General features: G+C 33.2%; 1 protein-coding gene across 2 annotated transcripts; it reads right to left on the reverse strand.

Moving 5' to 3' along the window:
* Nucleotides 1–528: 528 nt before the first annotated feature.
* LOC131039505 (serine/arginine-rich splicing factor RSZ22A) lies at nucleotides 529–13,175 on the reverse strand. 2 transcript variants are annotated; one of them, XM_057973248.2, is made up of 6 exons: nucleotides 12,804–13,152; nucleotides 12,625–12,715; nucleotides 3,176–3,264; nucleotides 1,897–2,131; nucleotides 1,173–1,289; nucleotides 529–1,002 (listed from the first exon to the last, which is right to left on the reverse strand). In XM_057973248.2, exons 2-6 carry the CDS (start codon nucleotides 12,711–12,713, stop codon nucleotides 963–965), a joined length of 570 nt encoding a protein of 189 aa, XP_057829231.1. In that variant the 5' UTR covers nucleotides 12,714–12,715; nucleotides 12,804–13,152; the 3' UTR covers nucleotides 529–962. The 2 variants fall into 2 exon arrangements, with proteins under 2 accessions (XP_057829231.1, XP_057828599.1); XM_057972616.1 differs by having other exon boundaries at nucleotides 12,625–13,175.
* Between the last annotated feature and the right edge of the window lie 8,902 nt (nucleotides 13,176–22,077).

Consider the following 22,077-nt stretch of genomic DNA (forward strand, 5'->3'; position numbering starts at 1 on the left):
ACTGTTTAAGTGACAAAATATATTTTTTGCAACAACCAGAATACATTAAGCAAAATATAATTCTCATGTTGGTACTTGGCAGTGGGATCCAATGGCTTTTAAGATATCTAAAAGCAGGGAAGGAATTTTCATGAAAAGATTCTAAGGGACTTACAAAGCTTTGAATAATCTTCTCACAGAGGTTAAATTCATGTAAATAAACTGATGATGCACTGAAGAGTCCATTTCACTGTCCATAAGAAGGGAAAAAAAGGTGATATCCAGAAGACAATGCAAACAAAAACTACCCTGAGAACAAGGAAGTCCAGTGCCATTCTTGAGCACGACTCTGCATTATATTGAAACAAAATTAAAAGTAGAAATGAGATTTTATGAGATTACCAACAAACTCAGGTCATTACTGTTAACTTTAATGTTAGCAACAAAATTCAAAGGCTTGCTTTTTGAAAAGAAATAGCCAACAAAAACTAAAGCTGAAATACAGGAATGAAATCATCCAAAAAAGCAACAAAAGAACTGTGTGGGGTCTGGAAGAAATAGGTTGGAAGTAAAGTTCCAACTTTTCCTCAGGTCATTACTGTTAACTTTAATGTTAGCAACAAAATTCAAAGGCTTGCTTTTTGAAAAGAAATAGCCAACAAAAACTAAAGCTGAAATACAGGAATGAAATCATCCAAAAAAGCAACAAAAGAACTGTGTGGGGTCTGGAAGAAATAGGTTGGAAGTAAAGTTCCAACTTTTCCTCCAACAGCAGCATATCCATCCCTCTGATTACTTGGCAAAAAGCTAGAAAATCGGTGAGGTCTATGAACGAGCTAAAACAACTTTCCAAAACAGAAATATAGCAGCCAAGTTTGTAATCATGTTACTCTTCCAGAGACAAATTAAAATCAGAAATAAAGTATAAATTATGATACATCACCCAGACACTTTTTGGGGGCTTATTATCATACTGGAAGACTTCAGCTACGACTACGGAGACGCTCTCTACCAACTGCACTTCTGCAAACATCAAACAAAGAAACTTATGAAGCTTATAATCAAACAACAACAAATTTCTATCTAAAAAGCATACCAACACTTGAACATTATAATTTCTGCTGCAAGGTATTCAACAAGCAATAAAATTTGACAAAATAAATTAATTTGAATAAATAATTTTTAACACCTACCCATTAGCATGAGGAGAGACATCACGTTCACGGCGAGATGGCGGTGATTTGCTGTAGTTGTGTACCCGCTTAGGTGATACACTTGATCGGTATGGAGACCTACTCCGGCGAGGAGGGCTGTAATTAATTCCATACATAAGCAAATAATGAATTTTAAAAAGTCAAACTTAGAGCACAATAAAAAACAATCTAAATTAAATGATTTAAAATTGGGTTATCTTTCAGGTAACTATTGTGATTCCTGCCTGGCCTCCAACATCTTCTGCTGCATCAACTCCTCTTCTTACCTGTCTAATCCGCATCCATTCCTAAAACCTTCATCATAGGAATGGAAGATCACAGCAGTCTTTCCCATTGCTTTTCATTTTAACATGAATAAACATTATCTGCATTGGATCTGCATGGAGAAGCCATTTCTTGCAGCATCTCTTATAGGCAGTCTTGTAGAACAAAAGCATCAGATAACCCATTTCTATGGAAGAACAGCAACATTCATTCACATAACTATTGACAATGTACTAGCCATCCACGAATTGTTCATCCAAATAAGGTTGAGAATTGTGATCGATCCAACTCAGGGTGCAAAACCACCCATGAACCCAATATCCACACATCCCAGCCAAATTTACAGTTAGTGTAAAGAAGGCAAGAAGAGTATAGTTTCAGACTAGAAAAACTAAGACCACTAAAAATATGTTCCATGGCATTGTCAACTTAGACATACCTCCGTCCATATTCTGGACTGCTACGCCGATGTTGTGGAGTAGGACTGCCACGTCGTCCCCTCGATGAACGTCCAGAGCCTGTTCCTGAGCGACATTCTCGAGCAAAATGCCCAGACCCGCCACATTCGTAGCACTTTAGATCACTTCCACCACGCCCACGGCCACCACCACCACGAGGCCCCCCACCACCAGAGCCACGAGAGCGAGAGAGTTCCACACGCCATCCATTTTTGCCTGTCAAAATCAATAATGGCTTAGATTATATGAGCATCTTTCTACTAAATAGGTAAATATGTTCTATGATGTAGCTGCAGCGTTCTCTAATTCCAGTGTACAGTCAAACAAAAAAGTAAAACTAATTTAAGAATTTCCTAAGAAACAAAAATACTGAAAATGAAGATATATTATGACTTATGAACTGTGCATGAACCAAAGAATTACCAAAGTTATCCTTAAGAAACTAATTTATGTTACGGCCCAAAACAGATATCACATGAATCTGAAATAGCCACATGCATCTCCAAAACAATAGACCTACGCTAAGAAAGATATCAACTTAAATCAGAGAAGAAAAACACTGACAGACCAACAGAGTCAAGAAAGCCCACTAGACCAACTGAATTCAGAGATTAACTGTAATCTTTATAAATATCAATAAAACAGTTTTGGATGTGAGTCCAGGTCAAAAATCAACTTGCCGAGTCAAAGCTGAGACTGAGTCTTGTAACACTAGTTAAAAGTTTCAAACACATGACTTACAGTCACCTTATCGATTCTTTTTCATTCCCAATTAGAATACAACATTGTTCTCTGAAAAACGAAATAATAACTAAAAGGCAATTTTACCTAAAATTTCTGTGTGTAGTCTTTCTCCACTAGGGGTTTGTTGATGATCAATCGTGGTGCCACTCAAATTTTTCCCCAACCATGTAAAGGTTATCATTCATCAAAGATAACTAAAGGAAATTAGAATTGCTTGACCATGATAATGACTTATCTGATCTCCCTACAAACAAACAAAAATTCTAAGTTGTGTTGTAGAGTTCCTGCATGTGGCTTATTTCTTATGTGACTATTACCTAACTAGTGTCCTTGTGAAATGAAATTGACTATATCATCAAATAGAAAATATAAGAAAACATCAACACAATTGTTTTGAGAAAAATATGCGTGCCTGCAGTACTACATTTGAATTTTATATCATTAAATAGCTAAAATAGTTGAAACAAACATGTCTGAAGAATCAATTGATACTTTCAAAATAAGAAACCGCATTACCATTCAAGGCACGTATGGCATCCTCTGCATCTCTTCGATCATCAAACTCAATGAAAGCATAGCCAGGAGGTTTTCTTGCAACCCATACACTATAAAATCAGAAGATAAGGAGTTAGGAACTTTCCTTACAAACAAAAACAAAGCATAAAGTAGTTAAAAATCGTCCTAATATCAGGGTGAAGTAAACATAATCAAGCAATCAACAAAAAGCCCTATATAAAAGAGAAGCCACAATACCAAATAGATAGAATAAACTAGCAGAGTATACATCGTTTAAACTGAGAGCACAACAACTTGGATTTAAAATGTACTCAGTCTTTTAAAATCAACTGGAATTGTATCTGATAAATGTGAGTTATCTTAGCACACTCTCGAGGAAAATCAAAGCAGCTAATAAGACATAGCAATCTAATTTTTTAGAATGTTTATTAAACCCATTCTCTAGTACTACATACAATGTCTTGCCTTATTTATGTTTGTTCCCTTCACGAATAACCAGGACTAATTCTAACATCCCTGAAATCTTATCATTTGATAGATCGGTACATTTTCAATCAAAGGCACAACTTTTGAGTTGATGTACAACGCTGACTATTTCTCTATGGTTTCTCCAAACCAAATTCCTAATAATTATCCACCAAATATCAATGTTGCCAAAATCATGACTCACAATTATTCAGCAAGGGTTTGAAAAAACCACAACTGAAAAATAACTAAAAGAACTTATTAAGAACATAAAACTTCAAAAACTGAGGGGAAAAAGAAGCAAAAATACAAGTTCTTTGTTTTAAGGGAGGATGTGCCAAATGAAATTGTTTTTCATCATTAATCACAAAAGTTAAATTATTGCTTATATTGGATGATTTGCAATTTAGAAAAAACAAGTACGCCAAGGGATTGATTCCCAACCTTGATAAGTAATCGATAGTTCTGATAACAACACCATAAATATTAAAAGATGCTGTCTTTTAATTACATTTGCATAGCAAAGACTAAGCATTGGAAGAAACTTATCATTCAATTAACATTGTAATTCTAAAATTTTGTAAAACTTAGGGGCTAAATTCCACTCACTCACAACCCTGAATAAGAAAACAATGGAGTGGTAGCTTTTAGCAAATCTGGATCCTGAGAGGTATTTTTTCATATGAAAATGGAAGTCTATTTTGCTAAACTGGATTAGGCAATATTTGGAAGTAGTATGGAAATATTTACCGAATCAAGCTCCTGTTTGTTTCCACCAATAACATCAAGATTGACTATCTCAATGTTCTTGGATTACGAGGAGTAAGAACAATATCGGTTTTCTAAAGCTGTCAATTCACACGACTTTGCATTAGTCTTCCAATGGAAAAATCAAGCAAAGGCATCTTCCTCTGATTTGGTAAAAAAATTCAATCAGCTATAAAAAAAAATTACATGCCTTTTATCTGGAAACCACGACAAGCGCCAAGAAGTACAGTTAAGCTGGCATGAGAAAGCTAGGAAGTGTGTACACAAAAAAACATAAGAAATGAGTTGAAACAAGAATATTAGATAAAATCAAAATGTGAAGTCTTGCAACGAAGATTGTAAGCATGGCATAAAATAAAGTGATCTTTTATCCAAGTTTGCTAAAACTGGGATTCCACAACTATGTGAAAAATGTATCATCCAAAGAGAACTAGCAATATAAATGGCCCTAATTTTATTATTTCCTGTTATCATGAGCAAACTTTACAAGATTGTTATGATATCAAAAGCTAATAGTCAACAGTTTGTTGTGCATTTGTGTGGAACAATATAATATTCTGTAGTTTTGGACTATCCTATTATTTAATTGTATTTTTCTAGCACTTAATTGCAGTTGAATGTCAGTTGTATTTTTCATGATAATCAGCTGCAATTTTTGTTAGGCAACTGATTTATATGTAAATAGTTATTGTCCAATAGAAACGAAGTGGTCAAGTCATTTGGATAAATTATCTAGAAACAGACACTTAAATGTTTTTTCAGAATCCTGCATACAGGTCTGAGACTTGGTTTTGAGCAAGGAAAGCAACCACACTGCACTTCGGGACATCTTGACCAAAGTGAATTTCCATACCTTCTCAGAAATGTTTTTCTTCAGTTCTAAGTCCTGGAAAAGTAATTTTGTATTGTCATTCTGAAAGCTGTTGTATATTCATATTTCAGTTCTTGGCTTATGTTTAAAGTTTCAGATCTATGGATTACAAAAATTATTCCAGTATTTGAGTTTCTCTATTCTACACTTCATGTTTATATCAGCTTATATTTAAAGTTTTGGACCTAGGGATTACAAAATCATTGCAGCATTTGAGGATCATTTCAGAACTTAGATTTTCTATTCTACAGTCCGGGCTTAAATGTATTCTGCCTATCAGGCCATAGGTTTCTCCCCTAGAATTACAGTGGCCATGGCAAGTTACATTTGGATCTGTACTTCTCGTGACATAGTAATTATTGGTATTTTTATGTCCAAAAATGCATATTAGGGGGTTTAGAACCTATCTCTTTAATATATCCAATAAGGGTAGATTAAGAACCATATTTCCAGTGTAGGAATCTTTATTACTTGTTCAAATTCAATAAAAACTCAGGCCACAGTTTGTATTTTTCAGGCAAAGGTATCTAATGCAAAATCCGGTGGCAATCCCCTTTCCTGATTGTAACCCATGTTCCAAGTGGCATTCGTATGAGAAGGCAATTCATAATCATCCTTGAGCAAGATTATGGGAATCAACTCTCTCCAGCAGGACTATTGGCATGTTTTTAAGCTGCAGCAGTAGATCTATATGCTTGAAATTGGCTTATTTAAAACTTGTTCAAGGTGAGATTCAACACATTGTAATATATGTTTCTTATTTTTCTCTTATTCATAGTCCTCTGAAAATTAGTGGAAGATGGACAGAATTTTGAGTTCTATGACATCAACTTGTAGTTTATGAAGTAATTACTGTTATTCTTCCCATAGATGAACTTATGGAGTAATTACTGTTATTTTTCCAATAGATGAACTACTCACCACTCGGCAAAACTCGCCAAGGCCTGAAAAAAAAAACTCGGTGAAAAACTCGGCAACTTAAAAACACGCTTAAATTTAATTAAAAATGCATTTTTTTTGTCAAATTTAATGAGAAGATGCATCCAATGAGTCAATAAATGAGAACACAAAAGAAACAAGCTGAGTCTAGATATATTTAAATGCAAAGTGAGTACAAAATCGCATCCTCATGAGGAATGCTGATGGCTGGAAGCAAAATAGTAAATAGGTTTTGTAGAACTAAAAGTAAATAAATCAATACAATTACATCTTCCTCTTCCCAACTCTAGTAAAAACTAAGGGAGAGGTGGAACTAGAAGGTCTAGTCCTAGAAGTCGGTTGTGGGCGTGATTGTGCCTCCTCACTCGGTATGACTGGCTCAAGCTATGGCTCATCCTCCATCCTAGATATAGCTCTGTCTCTAGCTGCACCAGGCACTGGCAATGACTCCTCATCCTCCTCATCCTCCTCAATGTCATCTAGTGTGAAACCAAATCCACCCCCTCCTCTGTAGCCTACCTCTCCAAATCATTGATGTCATCCTCTATAAACAATGGAGGCTACTCCTGTGATATCCAATCACTGTAAGGATCTATATCATCCAAATCAATTGGACCAGTTGGTGCTTCCTCTACCTTCTTTATGCACAACCGAAGATTATATTGCACAAAGAAAAGGTCATTGAGACGTTTTTGAGCTAACTTGCTCCTCTTCTTCGCGTCGATCGCCTCAAACAAGCTCCAATTGCACTCACAACTGGATGAACTACAAGGTTGACATAAGATTCTGAGGGCAAATTTTTTGAGATTTGGGTTATTTCCACCCCGACTTTGCCACCAAGCATCTGCAAATTAAAATTAGGTTGAGGGTAGCACCCCTCGCCAGGGTATGAGGGTGAGAAAGAGAGGGGTAGATAGATAGGTCTAGATCTTGGGGGAGAGAGGAGAGAGTGAGATGGAGAGTGGTGGAGAGGGGGATAGAGGAAGAGTGATAGGGAGATAGATAGATAGGTCTAAAATTCGAGGCAGATAAAGTGAGTGAGATAGAGAGAGCGAGAGAATGTTGATAGGAGCATACTGATTACTAAAATTTGACTAAGTCTGAAAAATTAAAAGATCTTCTAAAATCTAGAATTTGCATTATAACTCCTAGAGATCTGAAACCACTCTCAAACATCCTGCCAATATATACATGAAATATAACTTAAAAATGTCTCTTATACTTAAATGTTATAGTTCATGTATATATTCTGATGAAGAGAATGAAACTGACCTGAAGAAACAAAAATAGATAATTTTTTGACATGTTTGGGCCTCTTTTTTTAGTGTTGCCGAGTTTTTTAAAGAAACTTGCCAAGTTTTTCAGTGTTAGTTTTTCCCAAAAACTCAGTGAGTTTTTATGGCGAGTAAAAGTCGTAAAAACTCGCCTTGAAGAGTTTTCGGCGAGTAGTCCAACTATGATTTTTCCTATGCCAGATCAGATTCAGTTCATAGTAACCAGTGTCAGTACAGATTACTATTAGAGTAAACTAATCTACATATTGAGGATCGTACTGAAACTAAACTTAGAAAGCTATGCTTGATCTACAATGTCATTGTGATTCACCAAATGGAACAAATATATAATGTCATGCATTTGCCTGTTAATTGTAAATACTAAATGCTGCAAAAGTAAAAGCATTTAAGAATTTGTCTCATTTTCAGTGCATTTTATTAGCATGTAAAAGATCATTACAATCCTATCGATCGTGCCCTCTGCTGCACATTTATCCAAGTTGAGGCAATGAAAGGAAGCAATGATAAACCTATCATTCACTAGTTATTTGTTTAAACCAAAAAATTGTCTAAATTGCTGACTTAATCCCATGTCCAAAATGATCCAAGGAAATCAAGACAAGCACAGACTCCATTACAACCACTAATTATGAAAAGGATCCCACAGATATTTCCAATTTTTCACATTGGAAATTTTCAGCTTTTAGACTTTCAGTGGAAATTGAAACTAAAAATTCCTCAATTAACTGCTAATGCCTCTTTGCTTCCTGCAATATTGCTGTTATGTTTGCTGTTCTTATCAGGATGCCTGTTTATATGTTATATGACCTGGCAAATGAGAACTTAGGTATATAATGTTAAAAGTTAAACCTTGTAGTACTTCTGATATGAAGGAAACTGCATGCCCTGCAATATTCCTTATGTCAGCTCTGTAAATGTTTTCACCAAGGAATATGAAATAACTCAGTCTTACAGTCTTCTGTTACTTAACCGTTAATATAAATATAACAACCAATTTGGATTAGACCAAGGATGATGGCCTTTACTAACCATTCAAACTAGCTCTCTTGGCCCATTGGGACAGACTAAGGGTATCATTTGCCAGCCCAAAGTGATAAAAGAGAGGCCTATGGTGCCAAAGAAAAAATGCAGGTTTCCAAAGTCTACACAAGCTGATACTTAAAAATTCAAATTTCTTATTCATCCTGAAAAATTATAAAGGAACTCCAAAAATTAGTTCAAATACTATCATTAAATATTTTGCAGAGCACACCTCCTGAAACTATCATACCTTTGAGAATAATGGAGAAAAGAGATTTTACAAGGGCATGTGATTTTTATTCACAAACTCAACAATAATTCAAAAACTAGACTAATCCCTTAGTTAATTGTGTATATCATAAACTGTGTCACTCCTTTTGCATGCGTCCTGGCAGGGCATCTACATACAAATCAACATATCTCTGAAAGTTTATAAAAATCGAGATAGGCATTCTGTGAACAAGTAAAAGGGCATTTTCATTAGACTTTTGAATGCTTATCTTATATGTGTACATAAAACCAAATGACATATAAAATATGTAAAACCCGATAACATAAAGAATTAACACTTGAGCAACATTGAAAGTAAATAAGTTGATCTAATCAAGGAAAGATAGCAGACTAAACACATTTTACACATAGATAAGGGAATATACAAACAATACACTTAACTCCAATTTAAATTGTCAAGGCTCATGCCTAGTTAACTTGGCTAGCAAAATGAGTCTACGGAAATAACCCTTCAAAGTCCCTTTCTCTTTTGCTTTCTCAAGGACAAGCTTTAATCCAAGCACGAACAAGTATGCTATTGGCTAATGAATGTGACAAATAGACGTTGCCTTAAAAATGATCCCAGAAGAACCTTCAGATTGTCTTTGTCCAAAAATGAAGGTCAAGATTGTAAGTTTAAATGACCCTCCATGGCATATGATCATTTCTGTGAATTTCACCTAACACAAGGAAAATTTGGAGAAAATTGTATTTGGTACCTTTCCCAGCCAAAAAATGTGATGAGAGTGAAGCCTTATCATAAAGTACTAGTAATCATGCTTAGCATTGACAAAAAAACTACTAAAAATAAAAAAGCCTCTAATAAGTAAAATAGGTATTTCATAATTACACACTTACACTGCAAAATACAAAAGGAAATCAAGGATCCAATAATCAATGATGAGAAACTATCAGTACACTCATTATAATACTGAAAAAAAAATCTTGAAGTGTATGCTTCAGCAACAACCGGGAATGTTCTTATAGCAAATCTACAAAGCTTGTGTAAAATAAATATCTCCAAGGAACCCTAGCATATGCAATCATAATAACAGTTGCCGATTAACCTATATCTTTCAACAAGCGAGAACACAAAATTTCTAGCTGACAAATTAACAGTATGAACTTATATTCTAGAACTATTAGTTCGATTATTCTACTCTTCCTGAAAATCCTTGATTAATGAAATTACCCCTTTAAATTTCAATGGTGATAAAACCAACTTTTCGATGCTAAAGCAAATAGTGAAACAACTTCACGTATTTGTTTAATGGTCAAACATCAGGAATCTCAATACAACAATGAACCTAAGAATGAGCCCCTCTAGGACCTAAATATATAAATGAGAATCTTAGTATCAATTTGCTCACTACCACAGAAGATGTAACTGGATACATACACATTAGCATAGCCACATTCTTCCTAACTGTGGCAGTGAATTCTAAGTTGATTTTAGGAAACATCAGAAACATTCATTCAAAAATACTCATGGTCCTCCAAAATATATAGTCATGCATAAGATATCAGGGGAAAGATAATGTGCACTGAAACAAATTTAATTGCATGTGAAGCACAACAAGATTGAAGAGATCACGACTTCATGTTCAACTCAGGTAAGAAGAGAGCTACCTTACCCAAGTCTGTACCTGAACCTAAAAATAAAAAGACTACAAGAAGTACAGCCGACCACCATCTGCTAAAAATCAAATGCCAACTCAACTCAGAACATAACACATCATTGTGCCATATGTCCTACTAACAACAAAAAATATTATTCACCTAAGCCTAATCAACTAGGTAAAAGAAAACTTAAAACAATTCATGAGTCATAAGAGAAAAAGCAAAAATCAGGACCCAATAACTCAATGCAATGGGTGGGTATCCGAAAGACATAAAGCTACTTGATGAGTTTATTATGACTGAAATATCCTGTTAAAATATCAACTGTGCAAATAAGTTGAGTTCTTCATATATAAAAAAAAAAAAGAAAAAGAAAAACACGTGAGTAATGAGAAACTAATGAAGGCAATCATGAAGAACAAAAATGTTATGAACCAGCAATGGCCCAATAATTCAATGACAAGAAAGAAAACAACACACCACTTAACCCCCTTAAGTTTGCAAGATTTAAATCCAAGCCTACTACAACTAACAAATATGACCGTGAAAAAACAAGGAGTTGATTTCCATTTATATAGAAAAGAAATGCAAGTGGGTATTGAGAGGCTAATGAAGGAGATTGTATAAAAACCAATTATCCAAATCAGCAAAACCTATACCCTAATCATTAAAGAGAAAGGGATGCACATTGCTAACATCCAACAGTTGGCAGGAGGCAAAACCAAGCCTACAACTTACATGTAAGACTTAACCAATCCAATATAATTAAGAGAGTGGGCAGATTCATGAAGATAACCAAATATAGATCTTGTCTGGATCAAAAACATAAGAATATTTCATAATCGAACAATTAAACAAAATCATTAGATATCCACAAGACATTAGACTATTTCATGAGTTTGTCATAATCGAAATATCCTATCGAAAAGGCTAGTTAAGCTTCACCTATAGAAATAAGAAATGCAAGTGGAAACACCCCTTTAATTCTTACTTTCATGAAGCCCCTCATTAGTCTTTCAATTTCCTAACCATACAGATTCATCTAGTGAGATTCTTAACTCATAGTTATTAGACAAAGTTCTAAGTTGTGATCAAAGAACCCCAAATGCCTCAAATTTCTAGCAGAGAAACCTTAGCTAACGGTTTCTATGTGAAGTAATGAGAAAGAAACACTGACTCCTTGACTTTATTAATATGATATTGAAGTCATTCAAAGGATAACTTGTCGAACATAACATATTATTGGAAGATTTAGAAGTGGAAAAGGCCCTTCAACTTGATTTTATTTGTTATTAATTTTTTACCTTCAATAGTGATGTTTATGGAAATTTTGGCAATTTTTTTGGATCACAAGGAAGCAATGTTCATAGATAAACCATTAATCACACATATCTTTTACAGCAGTGAAGGGTTATAAGATTTATTGCCTCGACTAAAACCCTCCTGGTTGGTGATGCTGTAAGAGGGGTGACATAGACCACATTCAAACTCGATCTTTTAATATTTCTCAAACGTAGAGAAGTAGGAGAGTGCAATAGCCATCTAAGTAAACAACACACTCTTCATCCGCCCTCACCAAACGTAATGCTGTGCATAGCAAATATTAAAGAGTGGCTTCATTTTGGAAACTAAGAAAAGCAACTGCTTGTTTACAACACTGTGCACATGCAAATCAAAAACTGGCGCATATGACTTAGAAATGCAAGTGGGTTGAGTTCCAACTATAGAGATGTAGAAATGAGGGCACAAATTACAAGACTTATGGGGATAATCATATAAAACAGTAATGCTCGGAACCAGAAAACACGCCTAATTCATTCACATGAAAAAAGTAGCACACTGTTTGTAGCTGGCAAAGCTCAAGATGCAAATCCAAGCCAACAACATAAATGTAAATATAAACTATCCCACCAGTTAGAAGGGTTTGGAGATTCATGTAGATAAATAAAATACAGCCATTGTACAGACTAAAAAAACAAACTCGATTATTGCCCCCTCCCTCCCCTCCCCTTCACCAAATCAAAATGCGTCTGGTCAAAACTTCAACATCTCAACCAACCATTTTCAATTTTTCACTAGTTCATCTTCTCTATCATTACCCACAAAAACTCAATACTCTCTTGTCCCTAAAATTAAACCAAACCGATAAAATAAATAATTGATTCAAGAAAAATAAAGTCAAAAAGAAAACTACCACCCACCTCCGAAGAACTCCAAAGGCACGAAACTCATCTTCCAGCTCCTCTTCAGTAGTACGGGAATCCAAACCACCCACATATACTTTTGACATGACTGTTTGCAATCAGTACCACTAAAATTACCCGACTGAATAATACACACGTAAATCCACCAAATACAATAGGTTTAAATGAATACCCACTTATGAAAATGAGTACACCCCTGAGAAGCGAATCTTGATTTCCGAGAGAACAAATTTGTAGGTTTCTTAAACGAAGTCGGATTTTCAAATTGAATCAAATAATGTAACCATTACAATGCAAACCAATACCAGTGTAAACCCTACGACAAATGAGTTGACCGGACCCAAAGGTTATATCTAAATACTCCTGACTTTGACAAAGGACGCGTGTCTGTACATCGGCCCTCCTGTTGTTTTTATTGTGTGTTTAAATATTCCTGAAATACAGGTCAAATTGCCATGTGGATGCTATCATGATTAAAAGTCTAGGCGCAATTCATATGAACGTGATGGATGTATAGTCCGAGACTTGGAAGGATGCAATAAAATTTCTGTTTGGAATGGAGACACTGAAATGGGTTTTAAGGGCATGGATCAGTATTGTAAAACTAGCATTCTCATCTTGGTGTGCAATAGGTACCTCGAAGAGGTATGGAAGGTTAAAGATGGAATTTTTTGGTCTATTTTTTTGCATATATTTTTATAATATATGAGGTCAATTGATATATTATTTAGTAAATTAAGTTGTTTGTGCAATGAAGGTCTTTATGGAGAAGTGATATATTCAAATCAATGATGCCACTTATAGAGATCCAAACATGAATCAAACAAAAAGAAATAGAAGTATGATGAGTGGTTGTGTAAGCTTAAATGTTCAACTTGTTGATAAATGTGAATTATAGAAACACTTTACTTAGATATCACATATTTCAAATATCAAACTATCAATGATAATCTTACATTCTATAAGCACAAGACAAAATTATTTATGACTAGGGGAGAGGAACCAATAGTCGTTAGGGCTAACTTCATCAACATGTAACCGTCACATGGAATATCGTAAGACCTCCATTTTTTTTTAGGAATGTAATATGGACACTTAACTATCCACAACTAAGGTTTGAAGGCGTCACTCGTCATGCAAGTCGTCAAAATAACACGTCTAATGCGAAAGGTCAAAAAAATGACTTTTTAAAGATTCAACCAAAACTTAATCTAAAAATCCCTAATTGTTGAATAAAAAAATATCATTTGTAATTAATATAATACCGTATTTTTATGTAAAATATGACTTATATGAAACTTAAATGGACCAAATACCTGTTAGTAATCATAAATGTGTGTTATCTCTAACTTTTATATCCAACACTAAAGGAACAATAGTTGAACACAAAAACAACATATTATGATATAAAATAAAACTTATAGGAACACAAAAGGACCAATTGTTGAACACTTAAATCTTTGGACAATCCCTCACATTTCATGGAGAAAAACAAGGTATTCAGTATGTTCACCTTTTATATTTGTGATAGGACAAATTACTAATATGAAATACTCTACTCATATACTTTGCCACCCCAATAGTTGTACACATAAGAATAATATTTTTACACTATGATAAGAGTACTTGTTTAAGTGAGTATCTTATTTTATATATGACATACTTATAGTGGATAGCTATGATATTTTATTTGAAACAAAAAATGATCTATTTCACTTGTTAATTAATGTATTTATGTCTTTTTTATATAACATTTATGAGTTCTCTTATGTTCAAGTATTGGTCCATTTTGATCAACATTTGGTAATTTTTTTATTTACATGTAGATTGTTTATTTACATTATATAGTATAAATATGTGGCAAGACTGGATATTATATGCACAATTGCTATAACGACTATTGGACCCCGTACAACTACAGGTCCCTCTCCCCTAGGATATGACCTCTTGCTTTTTTAATTTGGTCATACTATTTTACACATGCATTTAGGGATGTTGTCTTTCTAATCCAAGTCTAACTTATGATTATATTTTGAAATAAGTGTTTTATAATGACATAATATTTATCTATAAGATAACAGAAATATTTTTTATTGAATTATTTTTATATATTGTATTTTAGATAATGTACATTTAATTTTAAAATTATATTATATTTTTATTTATTTTATAATATTTTACTTCTTTATATAGGTAAGGATAGATATTTTTTCAAATTTACAACTTTATATTTTAGTCTTAGTAAAATACAATTATATAAAATATAAAATATTATATTTATATCATTTTAGTAGAACTTTATATTATAAAATTGCATATTTAAATTAAAAATATCATATGTTTAGTTATGTTATATAATTTAATTGGAATTGTGGAAAACAAAATACTTGAAAAAGATAAATCTCATCATATTTTATAGATTATTTTTAAGATATGTAACATGTAATAGTTATATTAAATTTTCATTATAATTTTTAGCATAAAACATGAAAGAATTTGTTAAACCCATCAACTTTTTGACAAAATACCTCAAAATATTATGGCATTGTGTCCTTGATTTGTTAATAGTAGAAAAATAGGCAATGTCTATTCAAAGATCAGAATGCATTAACGCCGACTTTATTTATTTTATATTCCTTAACTAATTGAAAATCAAAATGTAGTTATTTTTTTATTTTCATCTAATAAATAAATACAGTCAATGGTGCATCTTGAACTCTAGATGGACAATTCAAAAAATAAGATTTAGTTTCCCAAAATGATGAGTTACCAAAGTATAAGAATCGTCTTGTAATTGGAAATTGTAGTTGGGTTGGTTAATAATAGCAATAACTAGAGCCTTCACATGCTTCCATTTACCATCTTTGCATGCGTCTTCATGTGCTTCCTCATACTATCATACGCTTCATCCCTGTTGTTTTCGCTCTATCATGTATCCCTTTCCATCACTTTTTTTCTCAAGTACTCCATGTGCTTAATAAAAGTGGTGAATCGCTACTCATGAAATTTGGATCACTACTTGCTAGACTCCAACACTATACGATTAAATTATGATATTAATATCCTTAATAAAACTAATTGAAATCCAAAATTAAATATGTTTTACTATAAATATTTAATAATTAAAGTCAAAATCCAATCCATTTGACTATAAATACGAATTAATTAAAATTCAAAATATAATATATTTATTAATAAAATATTAATTAATTAAAATTTAAAATTTAATGTTTCAATATGGATTAATTAAATTTTAAAACCCATTACTTATAATTTAAAACTGAAAATCAAACAAAGATCAATATTATTTTTTTTAAACTCAAAACCCCATAGAATTAGCAATACGCGATATTCATTCTAATTAATAGAAGAAAAATTATCCAAATGACGTATAGGACAAATCGGTAAACAAAAAATTAATACCATTTAATTTTCTCTTTGATCTTCCTTACTATTAATAATGATGTCTTTAGATAACTATGTCTCTTCTTCCATCACCTTTCTTCTACTCCACTACCTTCATGAATGTCATACCAATATGTCTTGTATATTCAATCCTCTTGAATATCATGATAGACGCCATTACCAAGAAGCTTGGGATAATGTTGAGAGATTGAATCAAGAAAGTTTCAAGTGCGTCATAATTTTCTATGGAAAATGGTATATTCATTGCAGATGGGTGATAGTGACTTAGTGATAGAGAATTTGAATACACCCAACACTTTGATCATTCATAGAAATGAAGATTAAATAGGATGACAAGTATATTGTCCCTATTGTTTCTTTACCAAATAATTGGGAAAATATCATGATAACTTAATTAGTGGTACTACAACTTAAATTCCAAATATTGTTAAGATGGTGGGTGCATTACTTTCTTAGGAGATAGGATAAGAACTTGAATCTCATCAAAGATGTCTTGATCTAGTGAGTTCTTTTTGGGAAAAAATTGGAAGGATAAGATGAATAGTACGCACTTTAACTTAAGATTTACATTATTCTCCTAACATATATATCATTTTTTCATTGAAATAAGCAAATTGATATGGAGTGTAATACATGTTTAATATTTTATAATAATATTTGTTATTTTTTCTAGTGTCTTGAATAGAACCTAACATTATTTTTATTATGGATTTACATTCATAATTAAATTAAAAATGTATAGTATTAAGTGAAATGCAAGATATATTGTGATTTTTGGAAAGCTAATCTTAAGAGTTATATGCTTACAAAATGACATTTTCAAATGATTTCATTTGATCCCAAAAAATATGAAATAACCTTACTTAATTTTAAATATTTTAATAGATGTGAAGAAGACTCTATTAAAAGTTTGATCTAATCCGCTTAGATGGATTCTATTTAGGTTATTAATATCATTGATTTTTTTATAGAATATATGATTTTAGAAATAAATAAGATATCCTACGCATGGGGTATATTATAATGAGATTAATTAGAAGGATTTTTTTTTTTAAATTAAAAAAGAATGCTAAAAATGTTAAAATGGATAAAGTTAAAATGGTTTATAAGGAGGAGAAAAAAGGGGGTTAGTTGACAATATAAATGTTTGATAGTGGTGATACTTCTTCTTTAGCTCTGTATACTAGTGCATATGCAGGTGCATTGATCATGGACTCAAGAAAATTTTTCCATACAGCTCTCAAATGATAGTACTTCTCACTATTTCAGAACTTACTCTAATGGTGGTAATGTGTGTTTGGGAGATGAATCTCTTGTCAAGTTCAATAGATGAGGAAAATATGGGTCACATTTAAACATAAAATAAAAATAAAAAGAATCTGGTATAAGAGCACCTACGACGAATTGGTGATCAACATTGTTGCCTTCAATTTTAGTTTGGTTTTCAATTTTGGTTGGCATCTGCTCTTTGATGATCGGTCTGTGAAGTGGAAGCTTTGGAACAGGGCATGGACATCCATCAACGCATAAAGAATTTGTCAGATGTTGTAGATATGTATGCAAAGGGTGGACACAAGACACAACTATTTTGATAGAGTGCCATGAAGAAATGCACAAAATGAATTTGTCGAACAAGCCTTAGGCCCTTTCAAGCAAAGACAACTTCTATCATGTTTTAGCGAAAAATAGATTTGTAGTAAGGCTTTACTTACTTTCAAGCAAGTATAGCAATCTTTGCTTACATCCTACCAGTGCTTAGAGCGGGGTATGAATATCCATGGCAACATTATAACAAAAGGCCTTATAAACAACAAGTACCTTTATTATTCAAAGGATGTGATTTGTTTTATTTAAAAACTGTTTAGCAAGGTGGAAATTCGATGAAGAAATCGGAAGTCTGTATGATCGCTAGATAAAAAAAATTGTCTTATTATATAACATCGATGGAATACAAAAAGAAGAAGGCTCATAAATATGAAAGAGAAAAAGGACAAATATAATAAATAAATTATTTTGGCTCATGTAAATTATCTAGCGTCTGACACATCTTTGCAAATTATATGTGGTCACAGATGCCAAGGAGAAATAGTAGACAACAAAAGGAGTAATTTTACAGACACAAATTATTTTATGCCCATGCCAGTGTTTGCATCGATCTTTTCACACTATATTTGGTAGGGATAGAAACCGAAGTGCTTATCGATTCAGACTAAATAATTTTAACTTTACACGTTGTTTGGAGTTTTCTTGGTGTTCGGAAATAGGGCCAAACTTAGTCACTAGTGAATTGCTTAATAAAAAACAGTGATCGTGAAATGCGACGGCAAGCAAGTGTTTGATCGTCTTGCAGGCCTATTAAACATTGCCTAACCGTTGATCTGTTAAAGTTAGCTCATCCAGTTCAAATAGGAGACTCCTTCGATGTAATTAAGAAAATAACAAATAAACAGTCTATATGGTTAAAAATATTAGATAATGAAGCTACAGTTTGGTTGGTTGCTTGCTTGCTATTTTGTTTCAAAAAGTTCAAAGTTTTATAATCTAGATAATGAAGACTTTTATGTTGCGTTAAAAAAAGATATCTCTACTTTCACCAATGTGGGTGAAGTAATCTTAATTAGAGACTTTAATGTTAGGACAACGAACAATCAATCTATTCAATTGAGCAGCGATGTAGGACAGGACAATAATCCCTTATGGCTAGGGGAGAACGAGGATCATCTTTGGAAAATGACTTCATAGGATGGGAATGGGAGTGTATCACACTTTGGGGCAAAGTTGTTAGGCATTTGCAGTGTATATGTCATGGTTATATGTAATGGCATGAAGAAATGGTTGAGATCCTATGGTATCATTTGCAAGACATACAACGAGCAAAGTGTAGTTGATTATGTAACACGCTCTCAAAGCTCTACTTCCAAGTTGTTGAACTTCAACATTAAGAGATGTCCTACGGAGTTGAATTTTGATCATATGCCTCTTTTTATTAAACTTGGCATAAATTCAAAAGGCCTACAAAAAGAGCATATCCAACATGCACACAAGAAGGTATTCATGCAAGGCAAAATCCTAATAAATCAAGAAAACAAAGAGCTCTTCAATGCTACTCTTGAAAAGCACCTACAACTAACTAAAAACAATGTAGTGTGTGAGGAATACAAGGGAGAAAAAGAGTATATCTGCATGCACAAGGCCTTAAAGGATTGTAAGAGAACTAGACCTTTGAAGAAGATTTCAAATATCTTTCCTACTGGTCCTTGGTATGATGAAGAATGCAAGGCTACTAAAAGTCCCTTAACAAAAGTGATTCAAACAGAGGAAAACAAGCTAATATATAAGCAATTGATTAAATCAAAAAAAGAAAGATATGTAATTTCAAGAAGGAAGAAACTAGTTACTTTGGGGAAACACAATCCCAAAGGTTTTTTGGAGGGAGCTACAATAGAAGAGAAAAAAATATCACAGATGTCGAATGGTTAGATTATGTGAAGCTCCTATATTAAAGAAGAAATGAGAAAAGTAATCCACCCATAATTGGCACTTCAACTGAGCTTTTTTTGTGGTAGACATCAAGCAAGGTATAAAGAATTTGGCAAGTGGTAAAGCACAAGATATTGATGGTTTTTGTAGGAAATTTTTTTGAAGTGGGGAGTTGATCTTCTAGATCCAGATATCAAGAAGATATTTAACATAATTACCCAAAACAAATTTCCAGTTGAATGGACAACTAGTGTTATTATACCTCTTCACAAAAGTGGAGGCATCAATAACCCTTCCAATTATTGTACTATTATAGTCAACCCTCTTCTTGGAAAGATTTTTGGGAGCATGCTAAAGCATAGAATCAATAGATGGACAGAAAAAAAGAGGGAAAAGAGCAAGAGGGCATATTGGTTTCAGACCTAAACACTATATCATTGATCATTGCATCACTCTAAAACATTTAATTGAAAAAAGTTTGGGACATCCAAGGTAGAGAAGCTTTTTGTTGCTTCGTTGATTTCAAAAAAGATTTTGACAGCATTCCTAGAGATAAGCTTTGGCATAGAATGGAATAACTTGGGGTCCTAAAGGAGTTTAGATTTGTTGTCCATAAAATCTATGAGCAAGTCAGAGCTACAATTAGAACTAAAGAGGGCATGTTTTAATGCTTTGATAGTGACATCAGGCTCAAACAAGGGTGTCATTTATGCCCCACATTGTTTGGTTTATACATTGATAAACTAGAAGAGTGGTTAAACAATACCATTGGAGAAGGCATCCAATTGGTAGGATACGTGGTGAAGTTGCTTTTGTATGCTTGTGACCTTATTCTTATTGCAAAATTGGCATAAGGTTTGAAAGAGCATTTGAAATCTCTTGAGCTCTTTTGTTAGGAGGTTGGGATGCAAGTAAATACCAGTAAGACTAAAGTCATGATCTTTTCTTTGAAAAAGAAGCAACGATAGATTAATTTTATCTTTGAGGGTGACCCCTTGGAGGTAGTGATAGAATACAAGTACCTAGGAATTGATTTTCACAACAAGCTCGGTTGGGAGACATGTAGATCAAAGAGGATTCAAGGAGGGTGGATAGCTTTATATCTTCTTTAGAATAGATGTAGGACAACAGAGTTGTAGGATCGAAAGGCTAAGAAAAACCTTTCCAGTTTATTAGTGGTGTTGTTATCCTTTATGGGTATGAGGTTTCGAGGAATAGCATGTCAAATCACAAATGACAACAAATTGAAAGAATTCATAACATCTTATCAACAATAGCCTCAAAATCAAATCAACGATACCGTATGAGATTCTTTTAGTCAAGGCTGGTATGTTCCCAATTGAGGCTTCAGTGATCATTTGGTTGTTATGCTACTTAAAAAAGGTTGAGAATATCAATAAGCATTGTTGGCCTAAAATTATGAGTGAAGAGGAGCTAAATCGTAGGAAAAGGACTTGGAAGAAACAAAATAGCAAGTGGTTGAACAAGTGGGGACTACATGGCTGTCCTAACACTAATGAGGAGATAAAAAAGTGTGTGCTGGAAAAATTCATGAATGTCGTGTGGACAAAACAACTAAGCAAAAAAAAGCATACGATATTAAAGAATTTAATCCCATGTGGAAGCATGATGAAAAAGTTTATTTGAAATATACAATAAAGGGAAAAACTAAAATTTTAATTGCACAATTGAGGACTAGCTCTCATCATTTGAGATGTGAAACTAGTAGATGGAAGGTGCCCAAATAAGTCTATGAAGAAAGGACATGCACTTTTTGTAATTGAAAATAGAAGGCATTTCATCAAAGACTGTGCAACATATGAAGATATTTGTAGTCCATTTGATAGTGGCTTTAAGGTTGACAATTTGAATGAAATTTTTGAAGAGACAAGGCTTCACAAAATAACATTTTTCTTGCTCAAGATCCATAACAGAAGAAACAATTTAGAAAAGAACTCGAAAACATATTAATTTGGTGTCTCTTGGTCCCTTAGACCGTTGGGTCTCATGGACGTTATTAAAGTTCCTTCAGTCATTAATTAATGGTAGGGGATCTGACATGGAAAAGAGCATTAAGATAAATTAATGATGTTTTTTCTCAATCCCATAGGCTATTTAGTCTTGTGAACGTCATTAAAAACTTTCATTCATTCATTGGTAATAGTGAATGGGCTTAGTATTACAATATCATAAAACTAATTATAACTGGATAGCTATGCAAATGTAATGGGAAATTATCATATCCATGCATGCAATTTTACATATTATTTTGTATTGATATTGTGGAAATGTTTTAATATAATAAATATTAATTTAGATTTGTATTTTAGGGATGAAGGGAGTGATTGGGTTTTATTTGTTGGTTTAAGTTGTTGCTAATATAGTTTTGCACGACATGAACCCGATTATAGTTTAAGCCTCTTCTCATTTGTCAACTAGTATTAGGATAGTGTAGACTCAGTATAGAAGGGCCTGGATCTATCCCATGCAATTTTTTTTGTTAGGTTTCTTTTCTTTTTGTTTGGATTTTAGGGGTGGCTATGA

Source organism: Cryptomeria japonica, chromosome 3 (genome assembly GCF_030272615.1).
Source record: "Cryptomeria japonica chromosome 3, Sugi_1.0, whole genome shotgun sequence".
Lineage (NCBI taxonomy): Eukaryota > Viridiplantae > Streptophyta > Pinopsida > Cupressales > Cupressaceae > Cryptomeria > Cryptomeria japonica.

Excerpts from the sequence above, each read along its gene's own strand:
- LOC131039505 (XM_057972616.1), bottom strand. The coding sequence starts at position 12,713 with ATGTCAAAAGTATATGTGGGTGGTTTGGATTCCCGTACTACTGAAGAG. Across the intron at positions 3,265-12,624 it reads GCCTTTGGAGTTCTTCGGAG|TGTATGGGTTGCAAGAAAAC; the intron begins GTGGGTGGTAGT and ends CTGATTTTATAG. Across the intron at positions 2,132-3,175 it reads TGCCATACGTGCCTTGAATG|GCAAAAATGGATGGCGTGTG; the intron begins GTAATGCGGTTT and ends TGATTTTGACAG.